At 41.1% G+C, this 21,496-nt stretch overlaps 2 protein-coding genes across 3 annotated transcripts; both read right to left on the bottom strand.

Moving 5' to 3' along the window:
- Positions 1-864: 864 nt before the first annotated feature.
- On the bottom strand, positions 865-8,821 carry serpine2 (serpin peptidase inhibitor, clade E (nexin, plasminogen activator inhibitor type 1), member 2). Its single transcript, XM_085479199.1, has 9 exons — positions 7,537-8,821; positions 6,254-6,532; positions 5,913-6,140; positions 5,300-5,497; positions 2,465-2,663; positions 2,287-2,384; positions 1,720-1,806; positions 1,530-1,613; positions 865-1,434 (listed from the first exon to the last, which is right to left on the bottom strand). Exons 2-9 carry the CDS (start codon positions 6,513-6,515, stop codon positions 1,397-1,399), a joined length of 1,194 nt encoding a protein of 397 aa, XP_085335325.1. The 5' UTR covers positions 6,516-6,532; positions 7,537-8,821; the 3' UTR covers positions 865-1,396.
- Positions 8,822-8,875: 54 nt separating this feature from the next.
- Positions 8,876-21,478, bottom strand: prss59 (serine protease 59, putative). Of its 2 annotated transcripts, XM_085479196.1 has the most exons (10): positions 21,383-21,478; positions 20,737-20,901; positions 20,355-20,536; positions 19,115-19,347; positions 17,953-18,088; positions 16,305-16,419; positions 12,263-12,464; positions 10,822-10,912; positions 10,524-10,726; positions 8,876-9,788 (listed from the first exon to the last, which is right to left on the bottom strand). In XM_085479196.1, exons 1-10 carry the CDS (start codon positions 21,476-21,478, stop codon positions 9,679-9,681), a joined length of 1,533 nt encoding a protein of 510 aa, XP_085335322.1. In that variant the 3' UTR covers positions 8,876-9,678. The 2 variants fall into 2 exon arrangements, with proteins under 2 accessions (XP_085335322.1, XP_085335323.1); XM_085479197.1 differs by lacking the exon at positions 21,383-21,478 and having other exon boundaries at positions 20,737-21,252.
- Positions 21,479-21,496: the final 18 nt, after the last annotated feature.

Here is a 21,496-nt window from a genome sequence, read left to right as displayed (position 1 = left end):
TGATGGCGACTCTGTATACTCGTATTACTGAATCTCACTGCTGCTCATTGTATATGCTACCATTTGCGTCTATATTTTTTTTTAAAAGGAAAAGAAAACAAAAGAAAAAAAAGACAGAGACATCATGTAGACATGCAAGGAGATACAGTAGAGTGTGCACAGTACTGTATATGGTAAAATTGGTGTCTTTGTCCTATTGTAAATGATATATAGGGTTTTAACAATTTGTAAAATATATTTTAATTCATTTATGTAACACAGGATTTAGACTTTTTACCCTGGGTTTTATTGGCACCCACATGACCAATACAGAAAAAATTTTTTCCTGTGGAACTTGTATAAACAAGCCATCCATGACCCTCAATAATGAAAAGCTTTCAAGTACATTGGTGGCGCTGACTAAAAACTAGATGGATCCGCTAAATTACTAATATTGGAGTGGCCCAGCCAATCTCCAGACCTAAGTCCTATAGAAATTCTGTGAAGGGAGCTGAAGCTTGGAGTTGCTAAGCAGCAGCTAAGTAACCTAAAGAATTTAGAGAGTTTCTGTAAAGAGGAGCGGACCAAAATCCCTTATGAGATGTGTGCAAACCTGGTAACCAACTACAAGAAAGTGTTGTGCACACCAACAAGAGTTTCTCCCCCGATTACTAAGTGATGTTTTGCTTGGACATCAAATACTTATTTCACTCAATAACATCCAAATAAATGTATAACTTTTATGCAAAGTGTTTTTTAGATTTTTATTTATTTGGGCAAACTTACAAATTCAGCGGGGGGGGGGGGGGGGGGGGGGGGGAGAGAGAGAGAGATCAAAATTATTTCCCTAACTGGATTACAGAAAATAAGCCAGTCAAAAATCACTCATGTTATGAATGTGTATTTATTCCTTCACCTCACCCCAAAAGTTTGAAGAAGACTTTCTCTCTGAGGGAAAGAATAATTTCAAATGCAAAACCGTTGCAACGGCATGAATATTGCCGTAACTTACGAGTGAAACGTAATACAGACTGGAGTTACAACACGAAACGGAAACACTGACATGATAAATAAACTGATTATCCTACTCCAGAGAAGAGAAAATACACAACTGACATTCAAAGTCTTTTAAAAATGTCATTAATTCAAAAAAAGGATACAAAAAAATTAAAACTGGAAAATTTAGTCAGCAAAATACATTTTATACAGCATGTTATGCAATACAGAAAATAAGTAACATAAAAAGCAACATTTAAAACAAATCACATCATATATCCACATTGTACAAACATGTTCAGCAAAGTGTGCTCTGTATATGTAGGGGTGTGTTTATGTTTACTTTGTATTCTGATACATGGCAGTGTATAAGCATATCCTGTTGTGATAAATGATGCTATGGTTGATGATGGGGCTGGGCTCAAGGCTCGTTGATCTGGCCCATGAAGAGGACGGTACCTGGAGACAGACGCAAGGAGAACTCGTCACGGTGCAGTGCTTTACAATCAAACATTTTTCAGCATTTTAAGGTGGAAATGGAAGAAAATCTGTACCTGTCGGGTTATGTCTGATGAGGAACGCAAAAGGTCTGTCAACTGTAACCCAGGGTGGGGAGGAACGGGCCAACAAAATAGCAGCTAAACAAAAGCAAAAAACAAAAACAAAAAACCCACAAAACAGAACATTGTTAAAACATGGGAGAAACTTTAAGTTAAAGATGAGGCTTACTGAACAAATGCTCACTAGTGGCTGCTGCTGCTTTTGTTCCATCTTCATTCACGATTATTTTGGCTTTCTGGAGTGCCTTGGATACATACACAGGCTCCGAACCTGAGGAAACGACAATACGCAATCATCTTTGCTTTCTCTGTATGAACCAGACCTTCCACATGCAACATAGATTGCATAAATATAAAAGTATGTTATAGTCCTTTGTAAGCTACACCACATGATGGCAATAGAGCATCCCCATCTGCTGGAAAGCTGATGGGGTACTTTCCTAGGGAAAATCCTACAAACTCTTGGCCAATTACACCACAGGGTGGCACTAGAGCTCTTCATCCCCATCTCTTCTCATTCCAAACTTTCAAGAAGATGATGAATGGCAAGACAAGAGGAGCAGTGATTCAGCATTTCACAGTCAACTACGATTCAAGCTCCTTACTGGCCATCAGTGACTCTCTGTAAACAGCCAACAATCCATTCATACTTCCAGGCTCTGCTCATATCTAAATAGACTGGATAAATACTGTGGCGGTGCAAGAGAACATGCGTCAGCGTCTGGTTTGCAGTGACTCTGCTTTCACTCACTGAGATGTCTGAAGTCAGCTTTGCCCTCACTGAAAATGTTCGTGATTCCCAGAGCTGAAAGTGGATCCTTCAAATCCACCTCTGCATCAGCCGTAAACCTGAGAACACAACGTAACAGACAATGTCACCATGTATCAAATTTGAAGGGACATTATATTTATGTGCGTTTGTGCCTTACTTTGGGATGAGCAGGCGGACTTTCCTCATGTGCATCAGTTTGGTCCAGCTCTGCACTGTGGCTGTGCTGATGTGGGGAATGACACGAGACAGAGGGGTGTCCTCTTCAGACGGGAGAACGATTAGCATGCTGATGGTGTTGCCATGATAAGGAAGCTCAATTACCTTGTATTTGAGCCCCTGGGGTGTGGAGGCTAGGCCTAGCAGAATACAAAAATCTGAAGTTAGAATGCTGCAAAACAGACTTCCATCCCCTCCACATTATCTTTCTACCAACCCTGCACCAGCCATCACCATTTTCGTAATAATGCAGTTTACCATGTACACAATGGTCAAATACAAATAAAATCTAAAAGACAAGTAAACACTAAAAGTACCGAACGCCACACACACATCTGTAATTGCCCTTTTAGCACAGCACACCATGATGACCCTCAAAACTTTCTCCTGGATCAATGAGTTTTAAGTTAAACTATCTGTAAGACAGTCACCATTAATTATCATTATTAACAGAAACATGAATTCTGCTCTCCCACAGAAAATTATAAATGCCAGTCGAAGCTCACCGTTTTATACTGAATGGTCCAGAAGGAAGAAAGTTAAGGTTTTCAAAATATTTTATGGGGGAATTAAGGAAATTAAGATCAACAAAAACATCAACCTATTATTTCACTTAATTACTGTTGCATGTATAACTTTGTATTACCTCACATTATGAGGCCTTCAGTATGGTGCTATAGTACTTGATGTTTATAGTTAAGTACTACAGCATATGTTTGTATGTACTTTGAGCTGCTGCTGTAATTTCCATTGTGGGCTCAATCCAGTACCCATCCATCAGCTTAAGGTTAATTCGAGGCAAAGACATTAATAAAACAGAACACATTCTGAAGTGTTTGATGTGTGACAAAAAAAAAAGAAAAGAAAAAAGAAAAGAAAGAAAGAAAGAAAAAAGAATGACAAAACAGGTTTCATCCCATGGGGATTTTTCTCCAGTTCTTTCTTACTTTATTTTAACAAGCAAATTTGCCAAACTCCAGATTTTGCCAGGACTTTCCACTGAACAACTCTGAATTTGTGTGGGTAAATGTTTTTGTTTAACCACAATGGTAATCAGTGATGGTTATCACTTTCTATTTTGTCTGGAAGCAGAAAATCCCTGGCTTCCTGAGGACAAACATACTCTCCCAGAAAAGACCCATGAAGAACACCAACTGTAAGAATACTGTGTTAAATTAGCTAATAAGGGGGTATAGCATAAGACATATGCATGGTACAGTTTTTGCAGCTTTCAGCATTTCACTCAATTCAAATATGTCATTAACATTGCTTAAAGTTTGAGACAGCACTTTATAGCTTTTAAGTATCACCTTTTTGTGCAAGTAGATACTCTTGAATGATGTACAAGAACAGCAAATGTGGAGCTGAATCAAAGCACATAACATAAGAGCAGTACTACACCAGAGGTATCAAGACTCCCTCCCATTTTCAGGCTGTATATGCTTATTACACCAACCTACCTATTACAAAGTCAGATTGCCAAGTAAGTGTAAATGCCATCATAGCCATAAAACATTACTGTACCAGAACCACTACATTCTAGTGTTCTCTTTAGGACCCACCTGCTAGCTTGAAGACAATAATCCAAGCAACAGACTATCAACACTAAACTCAAAACACTTTAGGACACTGAAGAAAGTTAGATATCTGTAACTTGCAGCTTAACACGGCCTTAGTTCAAGAGCGTCTGTCCACAGCACTCGCGGGCCACCACAACTCTGACAAGTCACCTAAATATAGACCTCTGACTGGTGTATCATTTCATTTCACACAGGACTAAATAATATCCTACAGAAGTGGCATGTCCAAGTCCTTAAAATACAAAACAAAAAAACCCAACTCAACACAAACTCGCATATGAACCATAAACTGGCAGTGACTGCAGCTGCATTATAATAAACCCGAAGTGCAATAATTTGGCAGTAGATGATGGCAGATGAGGTCTATTATCAATGAAGGCTGTACAAGGTAAAGTTCAGAGAAGCATCAGGTACTGAAAGAAAAGTGAACCAACCCAATGTTATGATGAAGTTATGCTTTTCATTATTTTCTGTGACAAATAACTGACTCTGATGCAGTGGTTTTCCTATTAAACAAGGTCAACAAGGTGTAATATAAGTAGGACATAGTATATAAAAATTGGAAAGGCAAACGCTCATGCTGCTCTAAATATGCCATTTCCCATCTTTTTTTTTCCCTATTCTTGACTGCATGATGCAAATGCGCCAGATTGGTCACTTAAAATACACCGTGCCGGCTGTGAGCACAGAAGCCCCACTCACCAGTGGGTGAGCTTTCTTCTTCCAATCACAAGAAGGCTTGCTAAAAAGGGCAGTGAGAAGAGGGACACCAGCTCGTTTCCAACAATGGATGAGCTGAGCAGCTGCACCAAGGTCCAGTATATGATAAATAGGAATTATTCTGAACTCTCAAATCATAAAACTACATTAGTAACATAGAACAAATATATGGTGCTGACAAAACTGAACTTCTGTAAACCCCACACCACAGTAATGTAACGGTTGATAAGCCAAGAGAGACTTTGTAGCACAAGCATTCATAGTAGCCAGTTCATTTTTACTAGTCTGTAGCCAATGTTGCAGAAGAGCTTTCTAATTATTGCGAAAATGTATCTAAAGGTTGCTTTGCAGTGGAAAGCAATATAGGCTGATAGTAATGTAGAATAATATGGCCTTTTTTTAGTATCATGATTTATCTAAAACACTGACTGCTCTTTTAGACGCATTTAAATGCTTAGTCTCACATCACCACTCACCTATGTTAAAGATTGATAGCTGCGACATCATTGGAACTTTAATATCGATTCCATCGCCCCGGGTGAAGGTCCTTATCTTGGTGTTCTCAGGCTGGAAGCGAGACTTCCACAAGCCTTTGAAGTAGATTGAGTTGACAACGACCAGACGGGTCAGAGCAGGATCCAGCATGTCTGCTTTGATCAAGCTGGGGATGTGACCTGGATAAACATAGGAGCATTATTCCATCAGCAAGGTTTGATTTAAAAACCAACACGTCATGTCTTTTGTATTTATTTTGAGACAGAGAAGGTAAAACTGTATCACCATGTAGGGGCAACCAATCAATACAGCAGAAAATTTAGTGCATTAACAAGTCAGACGTTTTAGAACAGTCCTGCAGTATTTTCAATGTGTTCATGCAGAAAAGGAAAACGATCTTGTAGGTGACAATAAGCCTTGTAGCCAAGTATACAAAAAGTCCAAAACATGGATGCAGAAGTCTCCCCTTCCTTAGGTAAAACCAGTCCTTCTGCACCCACTTTAGGGAAGGAATGCCTACACTCTGAGACTCAACTGCATTCAAAGATGGAAGTTTAGTTTCTGTATACAGCTATAATTGACAGCCACTGTTACCTTTGGTTTTATTGTTGACCCACTCATTAATTTCATCGGCTGCTGCATCAGGGCTGCTGAAGTCCAGGCTCCTGCTCTGACACTGGAAGTTCTCTTTGTTGGAAGTCACAAAAGCCTCCTGCATGGGGAAATCCTTCTGGCTGAACATAGCATTTGCGATCAGCACGATGTCCTGGTTGGCTTTGCCCGTCAAGTTCTTATGCAGCTTCTTCAACATCTTGTAAGGACCTGTGCAAACCAGGTAAACTTGTAACTGTTCCTCAACACCACCCAAGGTTTTTATACGTTAGGCTAAAAACTGTAGGACTCAGAAGACATCTATAGCCTGAAATAGTCCTTACCATTTTTCTTGTAACGGAGAGCATTAAGGATTTGCTTCCTCGTGTCCCCGTGGGCTCCAGATAACAGCATGCCAAGGATTGAAGCCACCCCATGAGGCGAGAGCACCACATTTTCCAGGGGCTTGGCATGAACTACTTGCTGAAACACCTGGATGCCGAGATCAGAGCCCCTTTCACCATAAGATGGTGCTTGGGACAGCACCCCCTTATGGCTGCACAAGGCCACCAATGCACAGAGGCACAATAAGGACATGTGCTTCATTTTGATACTTGCAACACCTACATAAACATTAGGAGAGGCAATTAGGATGACATTTATTTTACTTGAAGAAGTCACCTACCACTGCATGCATTTTTTAAACCACTTCCATAATAGATGGTTGTGACTCATGAATAAACACATATACCTTTACTCCCTCTTAAAGCAGCAAAATCATTCATCCCGTGTTGCAAGGTCTGACTAACTCTTACTCACTGTGTCTAAACATCACAAGCTATCCCTAGCCAGAACACTTGAACTGCACCCTTCGTTCCTTTTAATTTGAGCTCAAAATAAGATTTAGGACCATTTTGGGGAAAATGCTTCAGCCTAAAACTGGCCACAAGAGCCAGACTCAATTCTCGGTGAGGACTTACTGAAGAGGTGCAGTATTTGCAGTGTGAACATAAATTAGGGCAAGTTGTATAGCTGCCACGTTTATTCACCAACTGGGGCGTGCTGTTAATAATAATAATAATAATGATAATATTGCTGAGAAAACACGGAAATGGATTTAACATGCAGTTTTCAAATGATCAACCAGAGTGCTTTTATAAAACATCGTGTTCAGAAGTTTGACGCACTCAGCCACAATATTCCGCAACTGTATCTGGTGAGGAAATCGCAGGAAGCGTGAACATTAACTTATTAATTTGTGCAATAGAGGTGACCCCCACCCGTCAAACATTTAAACAACTACCAGTCCAGTTTTAAAGTGCTTTAAGAAAAACAACAAAAACAATACAAAACAGGTCACGTGAACACAACTACAATTATGCAGAACGACAATTAACTTCCATTTGGTTCTTTGAAAAAACAAAAACGACAAAATATTTTCCCGCTAGGATGCGGGCATGTTTTCTTATTTTATTTCTTTGAATTAGATGCAATGCTTGAAGTCAATTAAAATAGCTACGTGTGTTGACGCTTAAAAATAAAATTCCGTTAAAAAAACAAAAACAACCCCCCCCCACACACACACACACACACACACACACACACACACAAAAACGCTATTCCTTACCTAACCCGAGGGGCTTCGATTAGACTTGTCCCGCAGGTGAAATTGCAGCTGGTATTAGTCCGCTTTTTCGCTGCCGTTCAAACGACAACTCAAGTAGTTAACCCCCAAAGTCCACGAAGAGAGCTCTTACTCTGTAGAAAGTTACACCTACTAGTGACTCCACCGCAGTTCCAAACAAGAATTTATCCTACTGTGAACCCCGCCTTCCAACCGAGCAGCCGACCATAAAACAGACATCCGTGTCTGTGTCAAACACGGATGTGCGTCCGCTACACCTTCAAAGTAAAGGTCAGAAAAAACCCTAAAGATTGTCGTTTTTAAACTCTCATAATTTAAAATGAGATGTATCCTCATAATTTAGCAAAGTTGTAGCTCACATTTCTCCGATAAGCAAAAGGAGATTAGATAATGATTACCTTCATCAAGCTACTTCCGGTGATGGCTTGGCCATCCAACTTGACACATCAGGAAGTGTGGTAATGTTTAAAAGCAGTATGAAACGTGCAAAAATAGTGATGTTTTGTCATATGAAATGGAGAATTATGGAGAGCCTACACTTTATCCTGATGAATATCAACATCATCAAAAACCGTCAATTACTACGTAGACCCTTTCAAAGTGTCCCTAAATATTTCTAAGACTAACTATTGCTTAGTCTTTTCCAGTTATATTTATCCAAACTACATTTCACAGAGAATTTGGAAAATATATGCCCATACGAGAATTTTTTTTTTTTCTTTCTTTCTGATGGGTGTATGCAGCTGGAAAGTGTCTCACACACACTTAAACACACCTGAGAAGAGGCTGAGTTTCAATTACATCCCTGCTACTGCCAAAGTGAGGATTAGGAGTAGGTTACTGAAGGTTTGAATTACAGGGGATTAAGGGGGAGTGTGTGAGTAATTACTGCTAAAGACATCATAAATGTTTACCTCGACACACTGGACAGTGATCTGTCACATAACCTTATAATTCACTTGTATATTTTTTAGGTTGAACCTTGGGTTTAATAAGTTCCTTTCCCAGCCTCGAGTAAATAACTAGATCAAGGCTGTAAAAATACAACATGGGACACCCACAGTGGGGCTGCGTTCTGAGCTACAGCTTTTGCTGAGTGTGTGTTTGGAATGGGGAGGGTCCTCCATGTCCAGATGCAGAGATGGGACTGTTATCATTGTTAGGCAAAGTGGGTCAGTTTGTCTGAGTTGGGAGAATTCTGAGAAGGTCAGTGAACCCACAGCTGTGCACTACAATTGTGTCTTCCTACGTCTCTCCTCTTACTCATTTTTAAGCCAAACCCATCTACTTCAAAGGCAAAAAAACAAAACAAAAAAAACCAACATACCGTAAGAACACTGCCACCCAACCCCATTGTGCAACTTGAAGCCTGAGATGTTTCCAGTGCACCTCTCTCTGGGCCAAACTAGAGATGATAATCACGCTTCTCCTGCTGGGTTTTAAACACACTCTTATCAAACACAACTAAACTTTTGTTGAACAAAACCAGATGTGTGCATGTTTGTGGAACACAAAGACATGAAGTGGATCCATTTCTCATCAAATTCCCAGTTAAAAAGGTTTTGCAGGTTCATTGCTGCACGTTTAAACAGGACTCTCATTCTTCTGTTGAAGTGAAAGGTCGATAACCTTGGTTTTGAAAGCTTGATTAATGTTTTAAAGGCTTCTGGGGAAGCTGAAGTTTCTCAGTGCCAAAAGCATTTTGTTCAGATTTAGCAAGTGCTGTCTCCAAAAGCAAACAGCTTTTCCACACGAAAATTGATTAACTACAGCAATTATCCAGGCTACCGATGACTAAACCTAATAAATCAATTATATGCCTAACAGAGTTAAACCTGACATTATAAACTCACTAAGAAAAACTGTTCTAATTCTGCAAGATTACATTTTTGAAACAAAGTACCCACAAATACAAGAAATAATTTTTTTAAAAAAAGAAAAGAAAAAAGAAAACTTTATTTATGAGCTCAAAACCTGAACTTGGACCTAAAGATTCTTGTGCAAAATAGAATTTCAGATCAACCAGAAATTTGGCAGGAAGCTAAGCACTCTTCTCCCACTCTCAGTGACCTGAAAGTATTACGCTTCAGTTGCAAAGCCACTGCTGGCTTATTTAGCTCTCAGTCATTGCTTCAGCCACTGCTGCAGAAGTAAGGAGATGTGGTCACGGGCCAGGGTCAGCTGTGGGGGATCGTCACTCCTGGCTGGGTACATGTTGGCGCAGTGAGAGGTTCCTGGATCGGGGAAAGAAAAAACAGTGGATAAGGCATGCAAGAGAGACAAAAAAGAAAAAAAAAATATAGATGGAAACAAGACTTCCAAGCACAATTAACCAGCAAATAAAATTGGAGTTGAACAAGTAAAGCATTGTTCTACTCTGATTTAGCCGTTTGGCTTATGTAATGTAAAGCAACCACAAACATAGTTCAGTCTCAGTGTGGACTTGTGTTTAAAAAAAAAAAAAAAAAAATATCAGTGCAATCTGATGTACAGTTTGTAAGGTGTTTACTTAAAGGGGAGCTCACTTCCAGCTTCACTGTTATATTGTTAAACTCTGTTTCCATGATTCACAGTTTAAAGAACTCTTTATCTTATGTGGGGCCTCCACTTCTACAAGCCTGCTGTTCCTTTGAGCCAAACTCTGACTGGCTGTCCCTCACAAACAGAAGATCTAAACAGCAGGTGGTTGTGGCTTCTGTGTTCACAGCCAGAGATGTATACCTGAGATGACCATATCCAGGACCACCGCTCTCACAGACATCATTTAAAAAAAAAACAAAACAAAAAAAAAAAAAAAAAAGGACAATAGGGATGTTTAGAGCAGTGTGCAGCCCAACCTTTTGGTTAACAGGGATTATTTGGACATATGCTGATCTCATGATTTGAAACAGACATTCTCCCCACAAATGTGTATCCAGAGTGTAAAACAAACTTAACATAAAAATTCATTATGCATCATTTTTGTTCACCTTTGATGAAAATCGCAGGTAGGTCAGCTGAGATGTCCTGAGTGACCCCCAAGGCATGCCAGGGGTCAATGGAGCCATTGGGGAACACAATTCTGCTTGAGCGGATGTCATAAGCACCGTAATACTCATTGGTCTGTGTGACAGCCTCCGCCACCTGCTCAGCACTGATGTTGTAAAAGTTTGTACACTGTTTCAGAAAATATCTGGATGGGAAGAAAAAGAAAAAACCCCAATAAGAATGACAACTGAATATGCAATTAAATGTGTGAGCTTTACTGGCCATGTTTGGTGTACTCACACAAGAGGGAAGCCAGCGAACGGCTGGTTGGGTGAATCAGTGCTCTGGTAGAATCCAAATTCAGCACAGGTCTGGTAGACCCACTGTCTCCCTGTCAAGAAATACACAAAAATCTACCCATGAATAGCATGTTCATTTCCTTGTTAGCATTATACACATTATGTTATTAGAGCCAGCATTTCTAATAATTATCTTAACATCACCTTGATAAAAAAAAAAAAAAAGTATTCATTTTCAGTTATTCAGCTATAATAAATACCAAAAACAACTTGACTGGAGCCCCAAGACAAAGAGGTGGGCAGGGAAGTTTATGCAAGCGCATCCCAAAGACTTTTCAAAGAGACCACATCCTGTTCCTGTGACCCTCCACCCCACCCACTGATGAAGTCTGAGCTGACAACAGAAACATGCGACCCTGGACAAAAATGCTATTTTTACTACAAAGTTATACACATACATATATATATATCCAACGTTAAAAACACGGGTCTATCGGCCGGGGGAGTGAAAAGGATCAAAAGTCCCCGATGCGGCAGAGCGTAGCGGCAGAATATATCCAACATCATGTGTGCATTTCTTCTTCCATATTATGTGCAGTATAAACCACAGGTGTTAAAGGGGATGCAGTGGTGCCAGATTCACTTCCCTGTTTTTAAACACATCTCCAGTGTGTCTTTAGACCAACAAATGGAATAGATTAACTCAATATTTCTTTTCTCTGCACACAGTCTCTGAACGAGCTATTGTGGTTTGCAGCCAGTTGTGATTCAGCACAGGTAAAAGCACCACCTCCAAGTAGAAAAGAACTGAGCTCCTGAATTCAGACCTAGCAGCTCACTTGTGTTCCGTTTGCTTTGGCATATAAACCTACAAAAACAGAAAGCGTGACGGCATACATAGCCACGGCAAAAGGAATGACTCGTATGACACTTTTGGCTGGAACTGGAAAGATATTCTGGGGCACATGTCGGGCTTAATTTAACTTTTTAAAAAGTGGATACAATATAGGAACTTTAAACCCTCGTGAAAACTTCGTTTAGAAAAAGCAGCCTTATTTTGGGATGTTATGCCAAGATTTATTTAGTAGTAAAGTTAAGCAATACTCCTGAATTAGCTTTTTTCCTTTTATTTTGGTTGTTCAAATCCTTCCATCAGCATAGTAACCACATGCCAGAACAAGCCTGTGACTGTTCTATTCCATTTCCTAAGGCTACTGCAGTGCTCCTGAATTATTGTTGGATGACAGTGGAAAGTCACGATGAGACATGACAGTTTCCCTTAAGTGCAACAACAAAAATAAACTACTCTACTAACAAAACAACAAAAGACAGCCTAAAATTGCAAGGTACAGAAATATCTGTTTCATAAGGACCACAAGCTAAAGCTAAATAAAAATGAGCAAACCAAATACCACTTCCAAGGAAGACGCGTCCACACCCACCTGCTATTGGAGCTGGTCCATCCCAGGATGTGTTAGTCATGTCGCTGACGTATTTGCTGAAGCTAGTGTCCAGGCATTTCATAGAGGTGGTCTCCATCATGAGACGGGCCACAGCTGCGTATCTGGCGTAAGGGTCTCCCAGTGAGCTGTCAGTCATCACACTACACAGCACCTTGATGGTGATGTTGGTACCAGTAACACCCTTTAATGACATATCACAGCACACCACAAGGAAAAGAAGATGGTTAGGATGACATAGAAACACTGTTTTCTCAACATTGATGGCAAGATGTGCAGTTATATTATTTTAATTTTTCAGAGCGGCTACTTTGGATTATTATACCCTTGACCAAAGTTTCAAATAAATCAGTGTTTGCACAAATACAGGGAGGGACGGTGGCGCTGTTGTTAGGACTATCACCATACCGCACCACTCAAGGCCACACACCTGACCAGGGTGTACCCCACCGCCTGCTGTGTGACAGCTAAGATAGGCTCCAACCCCTGGATTATTTAAGTGGAAGAAAATAGATGTGGAAATAATCTCTGAGCCATAACTTTAGGCTTTAGTTTGTCATATAAAGCCAAGAGTGAGGGTGAAAAAAAAACAAAAAACAGAGTCACAGAGAGAGAATACCCTAATATGGTCACAACTAGCTGCAAGACCAGATTTAAGCTCCTACAATACAATACAGAGTGTATAAGTGGATGTGAATAGGAAATCCTTAACCCCCATCCTAAAAGGTGGTCCCAACAGAAAGTGGCAGTTTTTCCAGTGGTTAAGTAGATGAAGTTTGGTCAGCATTTGTCAAACACTAAAACGCATGCTGGTATGGCACAACACTTGAGCGAGAAGTTGTGTTTGGAAAAGCAAACACATTTAACCCCCCTCCCATCCCACACACCCCCAAAAACAAAACACATGATCAAGGTTGAATTAGAAATTATTTTGACTTTGACATTACCAGAAGGTCCAAAACAGCTCTTGAAAGGACCTTGCGGTGTGATGGCCTTTTAAATATTTTGTACAACCTCAAAAAACATAACATGAATATTTATTCATTTCATATGTGGACAAGGGCAGGGTATTTTAGAGTTCCCAGATGGTGACACTGAGATGAGGCCAACTGGCAAGAAATCCATCCTGTGAATCAGTTCCTGTAATACACACTAATCAACAAAGGCTCTTGTTGCTAATGCGCTCCACCTTTAAAAAGGACAAATATTATCTTCACCCAATTGTTGTGATATTGCAATCTTAGACAAAGTAGTGGACCAAAAAAAAAAAAAAAAATTTAATTGTGAGGTGATAGTACAAAGAATACCTAGGCACACAGGCCAGCAGCATGAAGTGAGAAAGAGTTCGCCCCCAGGCATCTTCTAACAACATGCAAGAATGTCTTCACAGAGCACTCTGGGATTTAAGGCGGTGAGAGACTCACTAGCAGCTTGACAAAAGAAGAAAGCTGAAAGTTAACTAAACCTTTCATCTTATGCAAATGAGAGTTAACTCTTGGCAGTTGTGTAGTGTTTCGCATATAAAAATTAAGCCGCAGAATAAGCCAGTAAGTTTATGTTTTACAGTCTGGATACACATCTGTGGAGGAAAATATCTGTGTTGCATTTTCAGTGGCCTGTTCTCGTTGGACAAACACGCATAATATATTCATGTCTTTGTCCTCACAAGTCTAGCCGTGTACAATTAGTGGACATCGTTGATGCAGTTTCTGTCACGTGTGGCGACCTGCTCCATGTATGCCCATTATGATCAGCACAAACACTGTGGCTTTTGAGTGGTTGCTGTCCAGCACTCTGGGTCCACATATACACCCGTCTAAAATTACACTGGCAATTTTGAGTGCCTGAGGGTATTAACATTATCAAGTAAAGCTACATCAAAAGCTCTACCAGAACCTGGATGGTGTCTTTATAGCAGTCAAAAGTCAAATTTGGAATACCCTACAGTTTTTGAACTCAGCAGCTACCATCTTAGCTAAAAAGGAAAAAGGAAGGGCTCAAATGATATTGAGCCAAACGAGGAGGACACATCTTCAGCACTCATGGTAAAGCAAGTATCAGGAGGCAGTCCTGTTCCCCACAGACATGTGCTGATGAGTGTTTAATTCGAGACAGCACTACTCTGGTAAATGGCACATTCAGTGTGTCTCAATGCTTCCATTAGAGCGCTTTTTGACAGAGTGAGGCTGCAGGAGCAAACAGGTGGCAGTGATCAGAGTGGTGCTTACGTGAAAAAATGAACACCTAAGTGACCTGTGATTACCATCCCCTATTCTATGTAAGAAAAAAGAAAAAAGGAAAACAAACTATTTGTACTTGCGCTACAAGCTGTACCGTTACATAAGGTCCTTCTGCATTTTATACAGCACCCTATTGACAACCTTAAGCATAAAACCACTGCTGTGACTCTACTGCTTGAGTTACACCTCACCCCGAGTTCTTACCCAAATTCCTCAGCGGTACCCAAAACCTGCTAGTTTTCTCTGCCCTTTGTGTCAGAGAAGGCAGCTGTGGGCTGTGCCTGTCTGCTAGCACTGTGGACTATGTGGCCCGACGCTCCCTTCAGTTCTTTTATAAGCGTCTCTTTAGCTTGGGGCGACAGGAAACCAGAGAGACCAAAGGCTCTTTTGTTACTTTTTCACATCAGCTTATTGGTAACCGGACTCACGTCTCCTCCAGGCACCAGGGGGACAGAGAGGGGATGGGGAGTCACTTTTTTTTTTTTTTTTTTTTTAAAGAAAAGTGAGGAAAAGGTGAAAAGTACAGTAACCAAAGTAACTGACAAAAATCATGCACAATGGGACTTCTACTAAAAGGCTGTACATGTTTACTGCTGTACCACAACAGAATGCTGATCACACACACTTGCATGGATTTGTATCCTGTTCCTGAAATCTTACAGAAAAGACACAAAGTTGCTGAGGAAAGTTCAGACCGTGCTGAAGAATAAAAGTGCCAAAAAGCACCAAATATTGACTTTGAAGCTGATTAGCACTGGGAAAACTGTGTTTTATATACTGTATTTTTGCACATTGGACCCATTTCCCTAGCAAAATACAAAGATACAGGGGTGGCTTAAGATTCTTGCGCATTACTGTGCATTTATCGTGACCATGGGCTTCATCTTATGCTAGAAATATTTCCACTAAAAAACAAGCAAATCTCAGATAAAAAGCACCAGCACCAAACACCACCGTACTGGCTTCTTTCATTTAAAAACAAGTCAAACCCTCCCACCATCCACTGTTATCTACTCTGTTGGCCTCCACTTTGCAGAGCAACAAGCCAGGCCCCACTTCTTATATAAACACACAGACACAGTAAGCAAGCAACAGGTCCCCGATGCAACCTTGGAAAAATTCTTCCGAGGCAACATCTCTGGGCCTCTCGCTGTTAGACAATGCAGGGTTTATCATGTTTCAGCACACTGCCCGGTTCCCTGTTACACCCCTGACTCATAGTGGTCTTGCATTCAACTCAGGCCCTGATAGCTACAAAGCCTGTTCAGTGCTTAGTCAGTACACATAAATCATGTCTTAATTAAAAAATTCTTTCCATATCAGATGTCTTTTCACATCAAACGGTATCAAAAATACGTGGTTGGGCACATTTTGTAGAGCAGCTACACCCAAACACTACGCAAGCCGTTTGTACTTACTGAACAACAGCTACAGATATGCATCTGTGCCTGTCCTGCAGAGTCAACTGCAGGCATGTTGGTGTAAATCTTTATGCATGTGTTCTGTCCATCATTTACCGACCTCATCCTTAAAGGGAGAGCCTCCTCTTAACTGGACCTATGTGGATCTATGACAATGAGAAAGCTCAGAGAAAATGGGCAGTAGGGGATAAATGCTGTGCCCTCTGCAAAATAATATCAAATTTTCCTGTAAACAAGTGTTTTTGTTCTGTACAACTTCTAACATATTAGATGGTTATCATTTTTGGACTGAGGATATCAAGAAGCACTCCAGAAGCCACATGTCTGGCTCTTTCCCCCAATACAGTTTGGCTTTCCCCTCACCTCAAACCCCCTGTTGTCTTCATTGTACTGGACCACATTCATGAAGTTGCCAGCCAGCGTTTCCAGGAAATAGGCAGAGTCCATGTCTGTCTGGATCTGTAGTTTGGAGCACAAACTGGAGGAGAAGAAACATGGGAATAGGGAAGGATATGAAGAAATTAGAAAAACCAGAGGAAAAAAAGAAATAAAGGGAGGACAATAGTAAAGTGCTAGCCAACAGCATGTGTTTGGGTGTTACTTTCTATAATATGCAGCTAGAAGTAAATCCAAAGAACTGACTTCCCTTTTAATCAAGTATTCATGTATTCAAAGTCAATCCATGCAAATGATTAGGGCCGTCTGTCAAGCTGACAGTAATCACGGCAGTGATTGTACCTTACTGAGGTGCGTTTGTGGATGTACGTAGTTAAGTGTTCACTTTTCATTTTATTGGACTCAACTCCCTTGTGTGTGCAGTGAACCAAAACTTCCTCCATGCTCAAGCTGTGACGCAAGCGCTGCTTTGCCTGATATTTTGCGGTTTTAAAGCTGGAAGCCTCCAAACCACCCCTGTGACCTCTGCCTGCAATGAGGACATGTCTGCATGAAGCAGAAATAAAAAGATGGGCAGGTTCGCAAGTCCCCATGACAGCACAAGTTCTGCAAAACTGCCCACGCCATTGAAGACGCCATTCAACACTGCTTATTTATCATGCTGACAGTCACTATAAAAACCTCAAATACAGGCTATAAAATAACATCAGAGGCTGCACACATGGCACGGGTAAGAATGACTTCATGTTTGTAACTGAGAATAATGGAAGTGAATGAAAAGAAAATAATGTAATAAGAGGGCTGAGAAAATAACCCAATAAAAGTAAATGCCGAGGCGTTTTTGTTTACTTACTCTTTTTAAGTAATGTTAAGCCTTGAAATCTTAGACAGCCACAGTAATACCAATAAACCCAATGATAAAGTGATGTAAGGAAATACAGTGAGACATTTCTGTGCGTAACCACACAGAAAACCTCCAGCGGCCCAGCTTCATCCAGAAAACTGAGGCAATACTTCTGGAGCTGTTGACTCTGACCCAAGATGACCCTTGTTGCGCACGAACGCACACACACACTTTGGAAGAATCATTTAGTTCTCAATGTGAATAAGATCAGACTAGAGAAGTAAGGGGATGTCAGCTTTGCTGTGGTCTGCCAGACTGATCAGGAAGGCTTACTCTGTAATTGGCTGCAAACTGGACACTCCGTTTATATAACATGCCTCAAGTTAAGGGCTCCTCTGGTCACGGCAAATAACAAAACAGAAGGATGGTAAATGGCCTGTATTTATATAGCGCCTTACTAGTCCCTAAGGACCCCAAAGCGCTTTACATATCCAGTCATCCACCCATTCACACACACATTCACACACTGGTGATGGCAAGCTACATTGTAGCCACAGCCACCCTGGGGCGCACTGACAGAGGCGAGGCTGCCGGACACTGGCGCCACCGAGCCCTCTGACCACCACCAGTAGGCAACGGGTGAAGTGTCTTGCCCAAGGACACAACGACCGAGACTGTCCAAGCCAGGGCTCGAACCGGCAACCTTCCGATTACAAGACGAACTCCCAACTCTTGAGCCACGATCACTTCCAGAGAGCAAATGTAACCTACTTGAAGTCTTTGGTGATGTTTTCATAGGTTCTGGGGTCTTTCAGGCGTTCGACGAGGTCATCCGAAGCCTTTTTCACTAGCAATGGGCACTCTGTGTTCTCTGAGGCCAGCGAACGCCAAACAACCTCCAAGTATTCTGGGGAAAAAAAATAAAAAGAAAAAATAAAAAGAGAGAAAAAGAAAAAAAGGCAGAGGGTGCATGGACACTTAAACCTGGGCTGCTATAAAAAGACCACAATAATACACACACACAAAAAAGAAAAAAAGCTCTTGGTTAAACACACAGGACCATTTTAGAGGCACCAATTTATCTTCAAAACAGCGTGTGAACCCAGTTCCATTTAAATGTTTGAGAGTGTTTATTTGGGTTTCAGTGAGGTTGAAAGTGAAATGATGAGTGAATTTCACAGCTTATGAAAAGTCTAAAAGCTCAGAGGAGAAACTCCACATTACACAATCCAGGAATTTTCTCCCCCCCTTTTTAAGTGAAAGCCAACCTCTTACTGGTAGTTTCTAACTTACTGCTGTGCTGTGCTGGAAATGATAACCACGAACTTACTGCAGGACAAAAGAGATGGCTGATGCAAGTACACCATTGGTCCCAGGTGTTTTGTCTCTCACATGTCCCTAAATCCAAAAGGAATGTCTAATGAATGTGTGCGATAGCATCTTAAAGACAGCACATGTGTGGGTGGAAGAGCCTAAATCCATGTTCAAAAGCTCCTCTGACCTCAATTCCAGCCTGCAGCCTTGCGGAGAAAAACAAAGGAGACGGCCAAATACAACACAGACACAGATAGAGAATGAGCTCTCATCTCTGATGTGTCTGAGCCTTTTAGTTCCGAGACACTGACTGAAGCTAGAAAATTTGTCGAGTGGTTCGATTTGATGCTTCGTGTGTTTGGTGAGGGTGTTGATACTGCAGTGTGTTTTTAGTGTGTCATACATTATATGAAACTGAATGTAATACTGAGAAGCACAACAAACAACACTTTAGCGTATCCTTAATGTGGTAATCCCACTTTGTTTCCTGAATGCATATACATGTTCAAATCCTAGATTGTTTTAAATGGAGTTCGGCACATTCTAAAATCAGGACTAGACAACATTATTTAGGGCTTTGTTACACTGTTTGGGCTTTTTACATCATGTCTCTTCTTACCTGGAAAATTGACTGTGGCATAAACAGGTGCACTGGTGGCCACAGAGGCATGGACCAGGTGGGGGTATTTGAGCCTGAACCAAGCAGCCAGAGAGCCTGGGTAGGACCCACCGAACGCCACCCACTTCCTGTCAGTCAGCCCTCGGGCCTCGGCAATCATGGTGCGAAAGTGTGCTAGGTCAGCCAGTGCCTGACGACTGCTGAGGAAACGCAGGTTGTCTGTGCTGAGGTCCCTAAAAGAAAAGAGTAAGCATTCAGTATCAAACCACATTGTTCTATCTAGCGACTGGGCTACGGGCACACTGCAGTGCTGCCATCTAGTGGTGCTGATAAAACCAGCTGAGAAAATTCAGCTGGTGGTTTCAATGTAAATTTGTTCTGATCCTACAGTGTGCACAACCAGAGTTGGGGAAAACCTGCAAAGAGCTGTGCAAAGTGATTTAGCCATACTTAAGAGCACCTTGCTCTGGCAGAAACTTCCTGTGTAAAGATTCAAACTGAAGTTAACCACTTGAAAGGCACACAGCTCACTGGTGCATAAACAAAGGAAGCCTGACATTTTTAATACCAGTTTTTGCACCCACAACATTATTTTTTTATTTTGGTATAACATATTTGGTGTGCAGTACTGCTTCACTTCTGTATTTGATCATTTTTGTTCATGCTGAGCTGAAATTTAAGGAAGTCAGTTATTTTACTCAGCTACAGTTCACACATGTCCCTTAACCTTATCACATGCGGGTAATCGTGGAGTTCCTGTTCTAAAAATAGGCCGGCTTTAACTCACACTAAACATGGGATTTGAGAGCCACTCATTTCTGCTACATGATTGAGTTGTTAGAGTCATTTGTCACAGGAAAACTAAAAAAAGATGATATAGTGAAAATGATCAAAATATTCTGTGTGTACGGCCATCTTTGTGAATTTTGAACCACGAGTCACAGCCCTTCTGTCTGAGGGTTAAGACTTGGTTTTAGCGTTCAAGTTAGAATTAGGTTTCGGTTATGGTAAGGGTTTGCAGACGGTTAAACTTGAGAGCAAGAATATCAGGAATGCATTCATGGCAATAAATGTTTTCATAGCTTTGTTAAACCTGCTGAACCTGAAGCAGTGCAAACGTGTGTGTTACCCTCTGCACAGGGTGAAGCTGAGGGTTGGATACTCAGTTGTCAAGACAGATGACCACACAGACATAGAGATTTCTCTCATAAACAGAACATAAAGAGAGGGATAAACATACACTGTAGGGTGACTCTTTCCATAGAAGCGATGCTCCAGCATCAAGCAAAGTGCTCCCAGTTTCTCAGCGTAGGTGAGCCAAGTGCCATCATTCATCCATGCTGGATTTGCTGGGCCCTCTCCCCCTATCATCAGAAACACCGGCCCACCAGGCCTGTAGAAGGCTTCATTTATAAAGTACCTCTGAGAGGGAACAACAAAGTGAGAGACATTCAGAAAGTAAAAAAAAATAAACACATCAGTGGGGTTGCAGTAAAATGAGCCAAAAAGGCTTTATCTTTCGTGACAGATGCATGCATTATGACACATTTGTCCAACTGCACAAGATTAGACCACACAGTTAAATCAAACAAACGTCCATATAAACCAACATGTAGACCTGCCTGCTTCCACACTCTTGTGTCAGCGCCGTTGAAGTGATCCAATTTCTGTGGGAACCATTGCTCCTCAAACGGAGATCCCTGCTTGGTGTCCTGTGCTTCTTTAAACCTCCTGAAAATGGAGTAGCGACCCTCTCCAACAACACAGAGAGACAGAAACACGGCTACCTGACAAAGGAGCACCACGAACGTGGGAAAAGCCATAGTGCTAATAAAGAAGGAAATAGTGAAGGGCATGTGATATAGTGCAGAGAAGTCATATGACAAGTTGTGCTACTTTAGAAAACTCCCAGAAAATAGGAAATACCAGCATTCGTCTTAAAATCGCACACAGCGCCTGTGTATTTACAAACTTCGCATATAATTGAAAACCTTATTTATTTAAGCCTTAAATATATTTTTTAATTGTTTGGGTTTTGTTTTCATATGTTTTGCCACCTATAATGCACAGAACGGTGTGTAAAGGACACAAACTCTGTCAAATTTTTGGTCACTGTAACACTGTGAAATTGACGTCAATAATTATGCGTCTACAGTGTGGCGCATGCTTATAGCTATCAATAAATAGTGAAATAGCGCAGTTTCTCGTGTCTTTGACCATGAAATTTCGCGTATCTGTTTCCTGTTTTACGGGACCTGAAGTACTCACAAACGACCACGACAGCCCGCCGCCAGTAGAGGCGGTAACGTGAAACCAGGACAGATTTTCTGTAGCGAAGAAGGTGCTCTCCTGCTTTCTGAACATTTCCGTTTGCTAACCAAC

Source organism: Copadichromis virginalis, linkage group LG14 (genome assembly GCF_057382275.1).
Source record: "Copadichromis virginalis isolate Kocher_CV1m ecotype Utaka linkage group LG14, C_Virginalis_male_GT1.1, whole genome shotgun sequence".
Taxonomy (NCBI): Eukaryota; Metazoa; Chordata; class Actinopteri; order Cichliformes; family Cichlidae; genus Copadichromis; species Copadichromis virginalis.
Note: the sequence above shows the minus strand (reverse complement) of the source record. Positions and strands in the feature narration are given on the sequence as shown.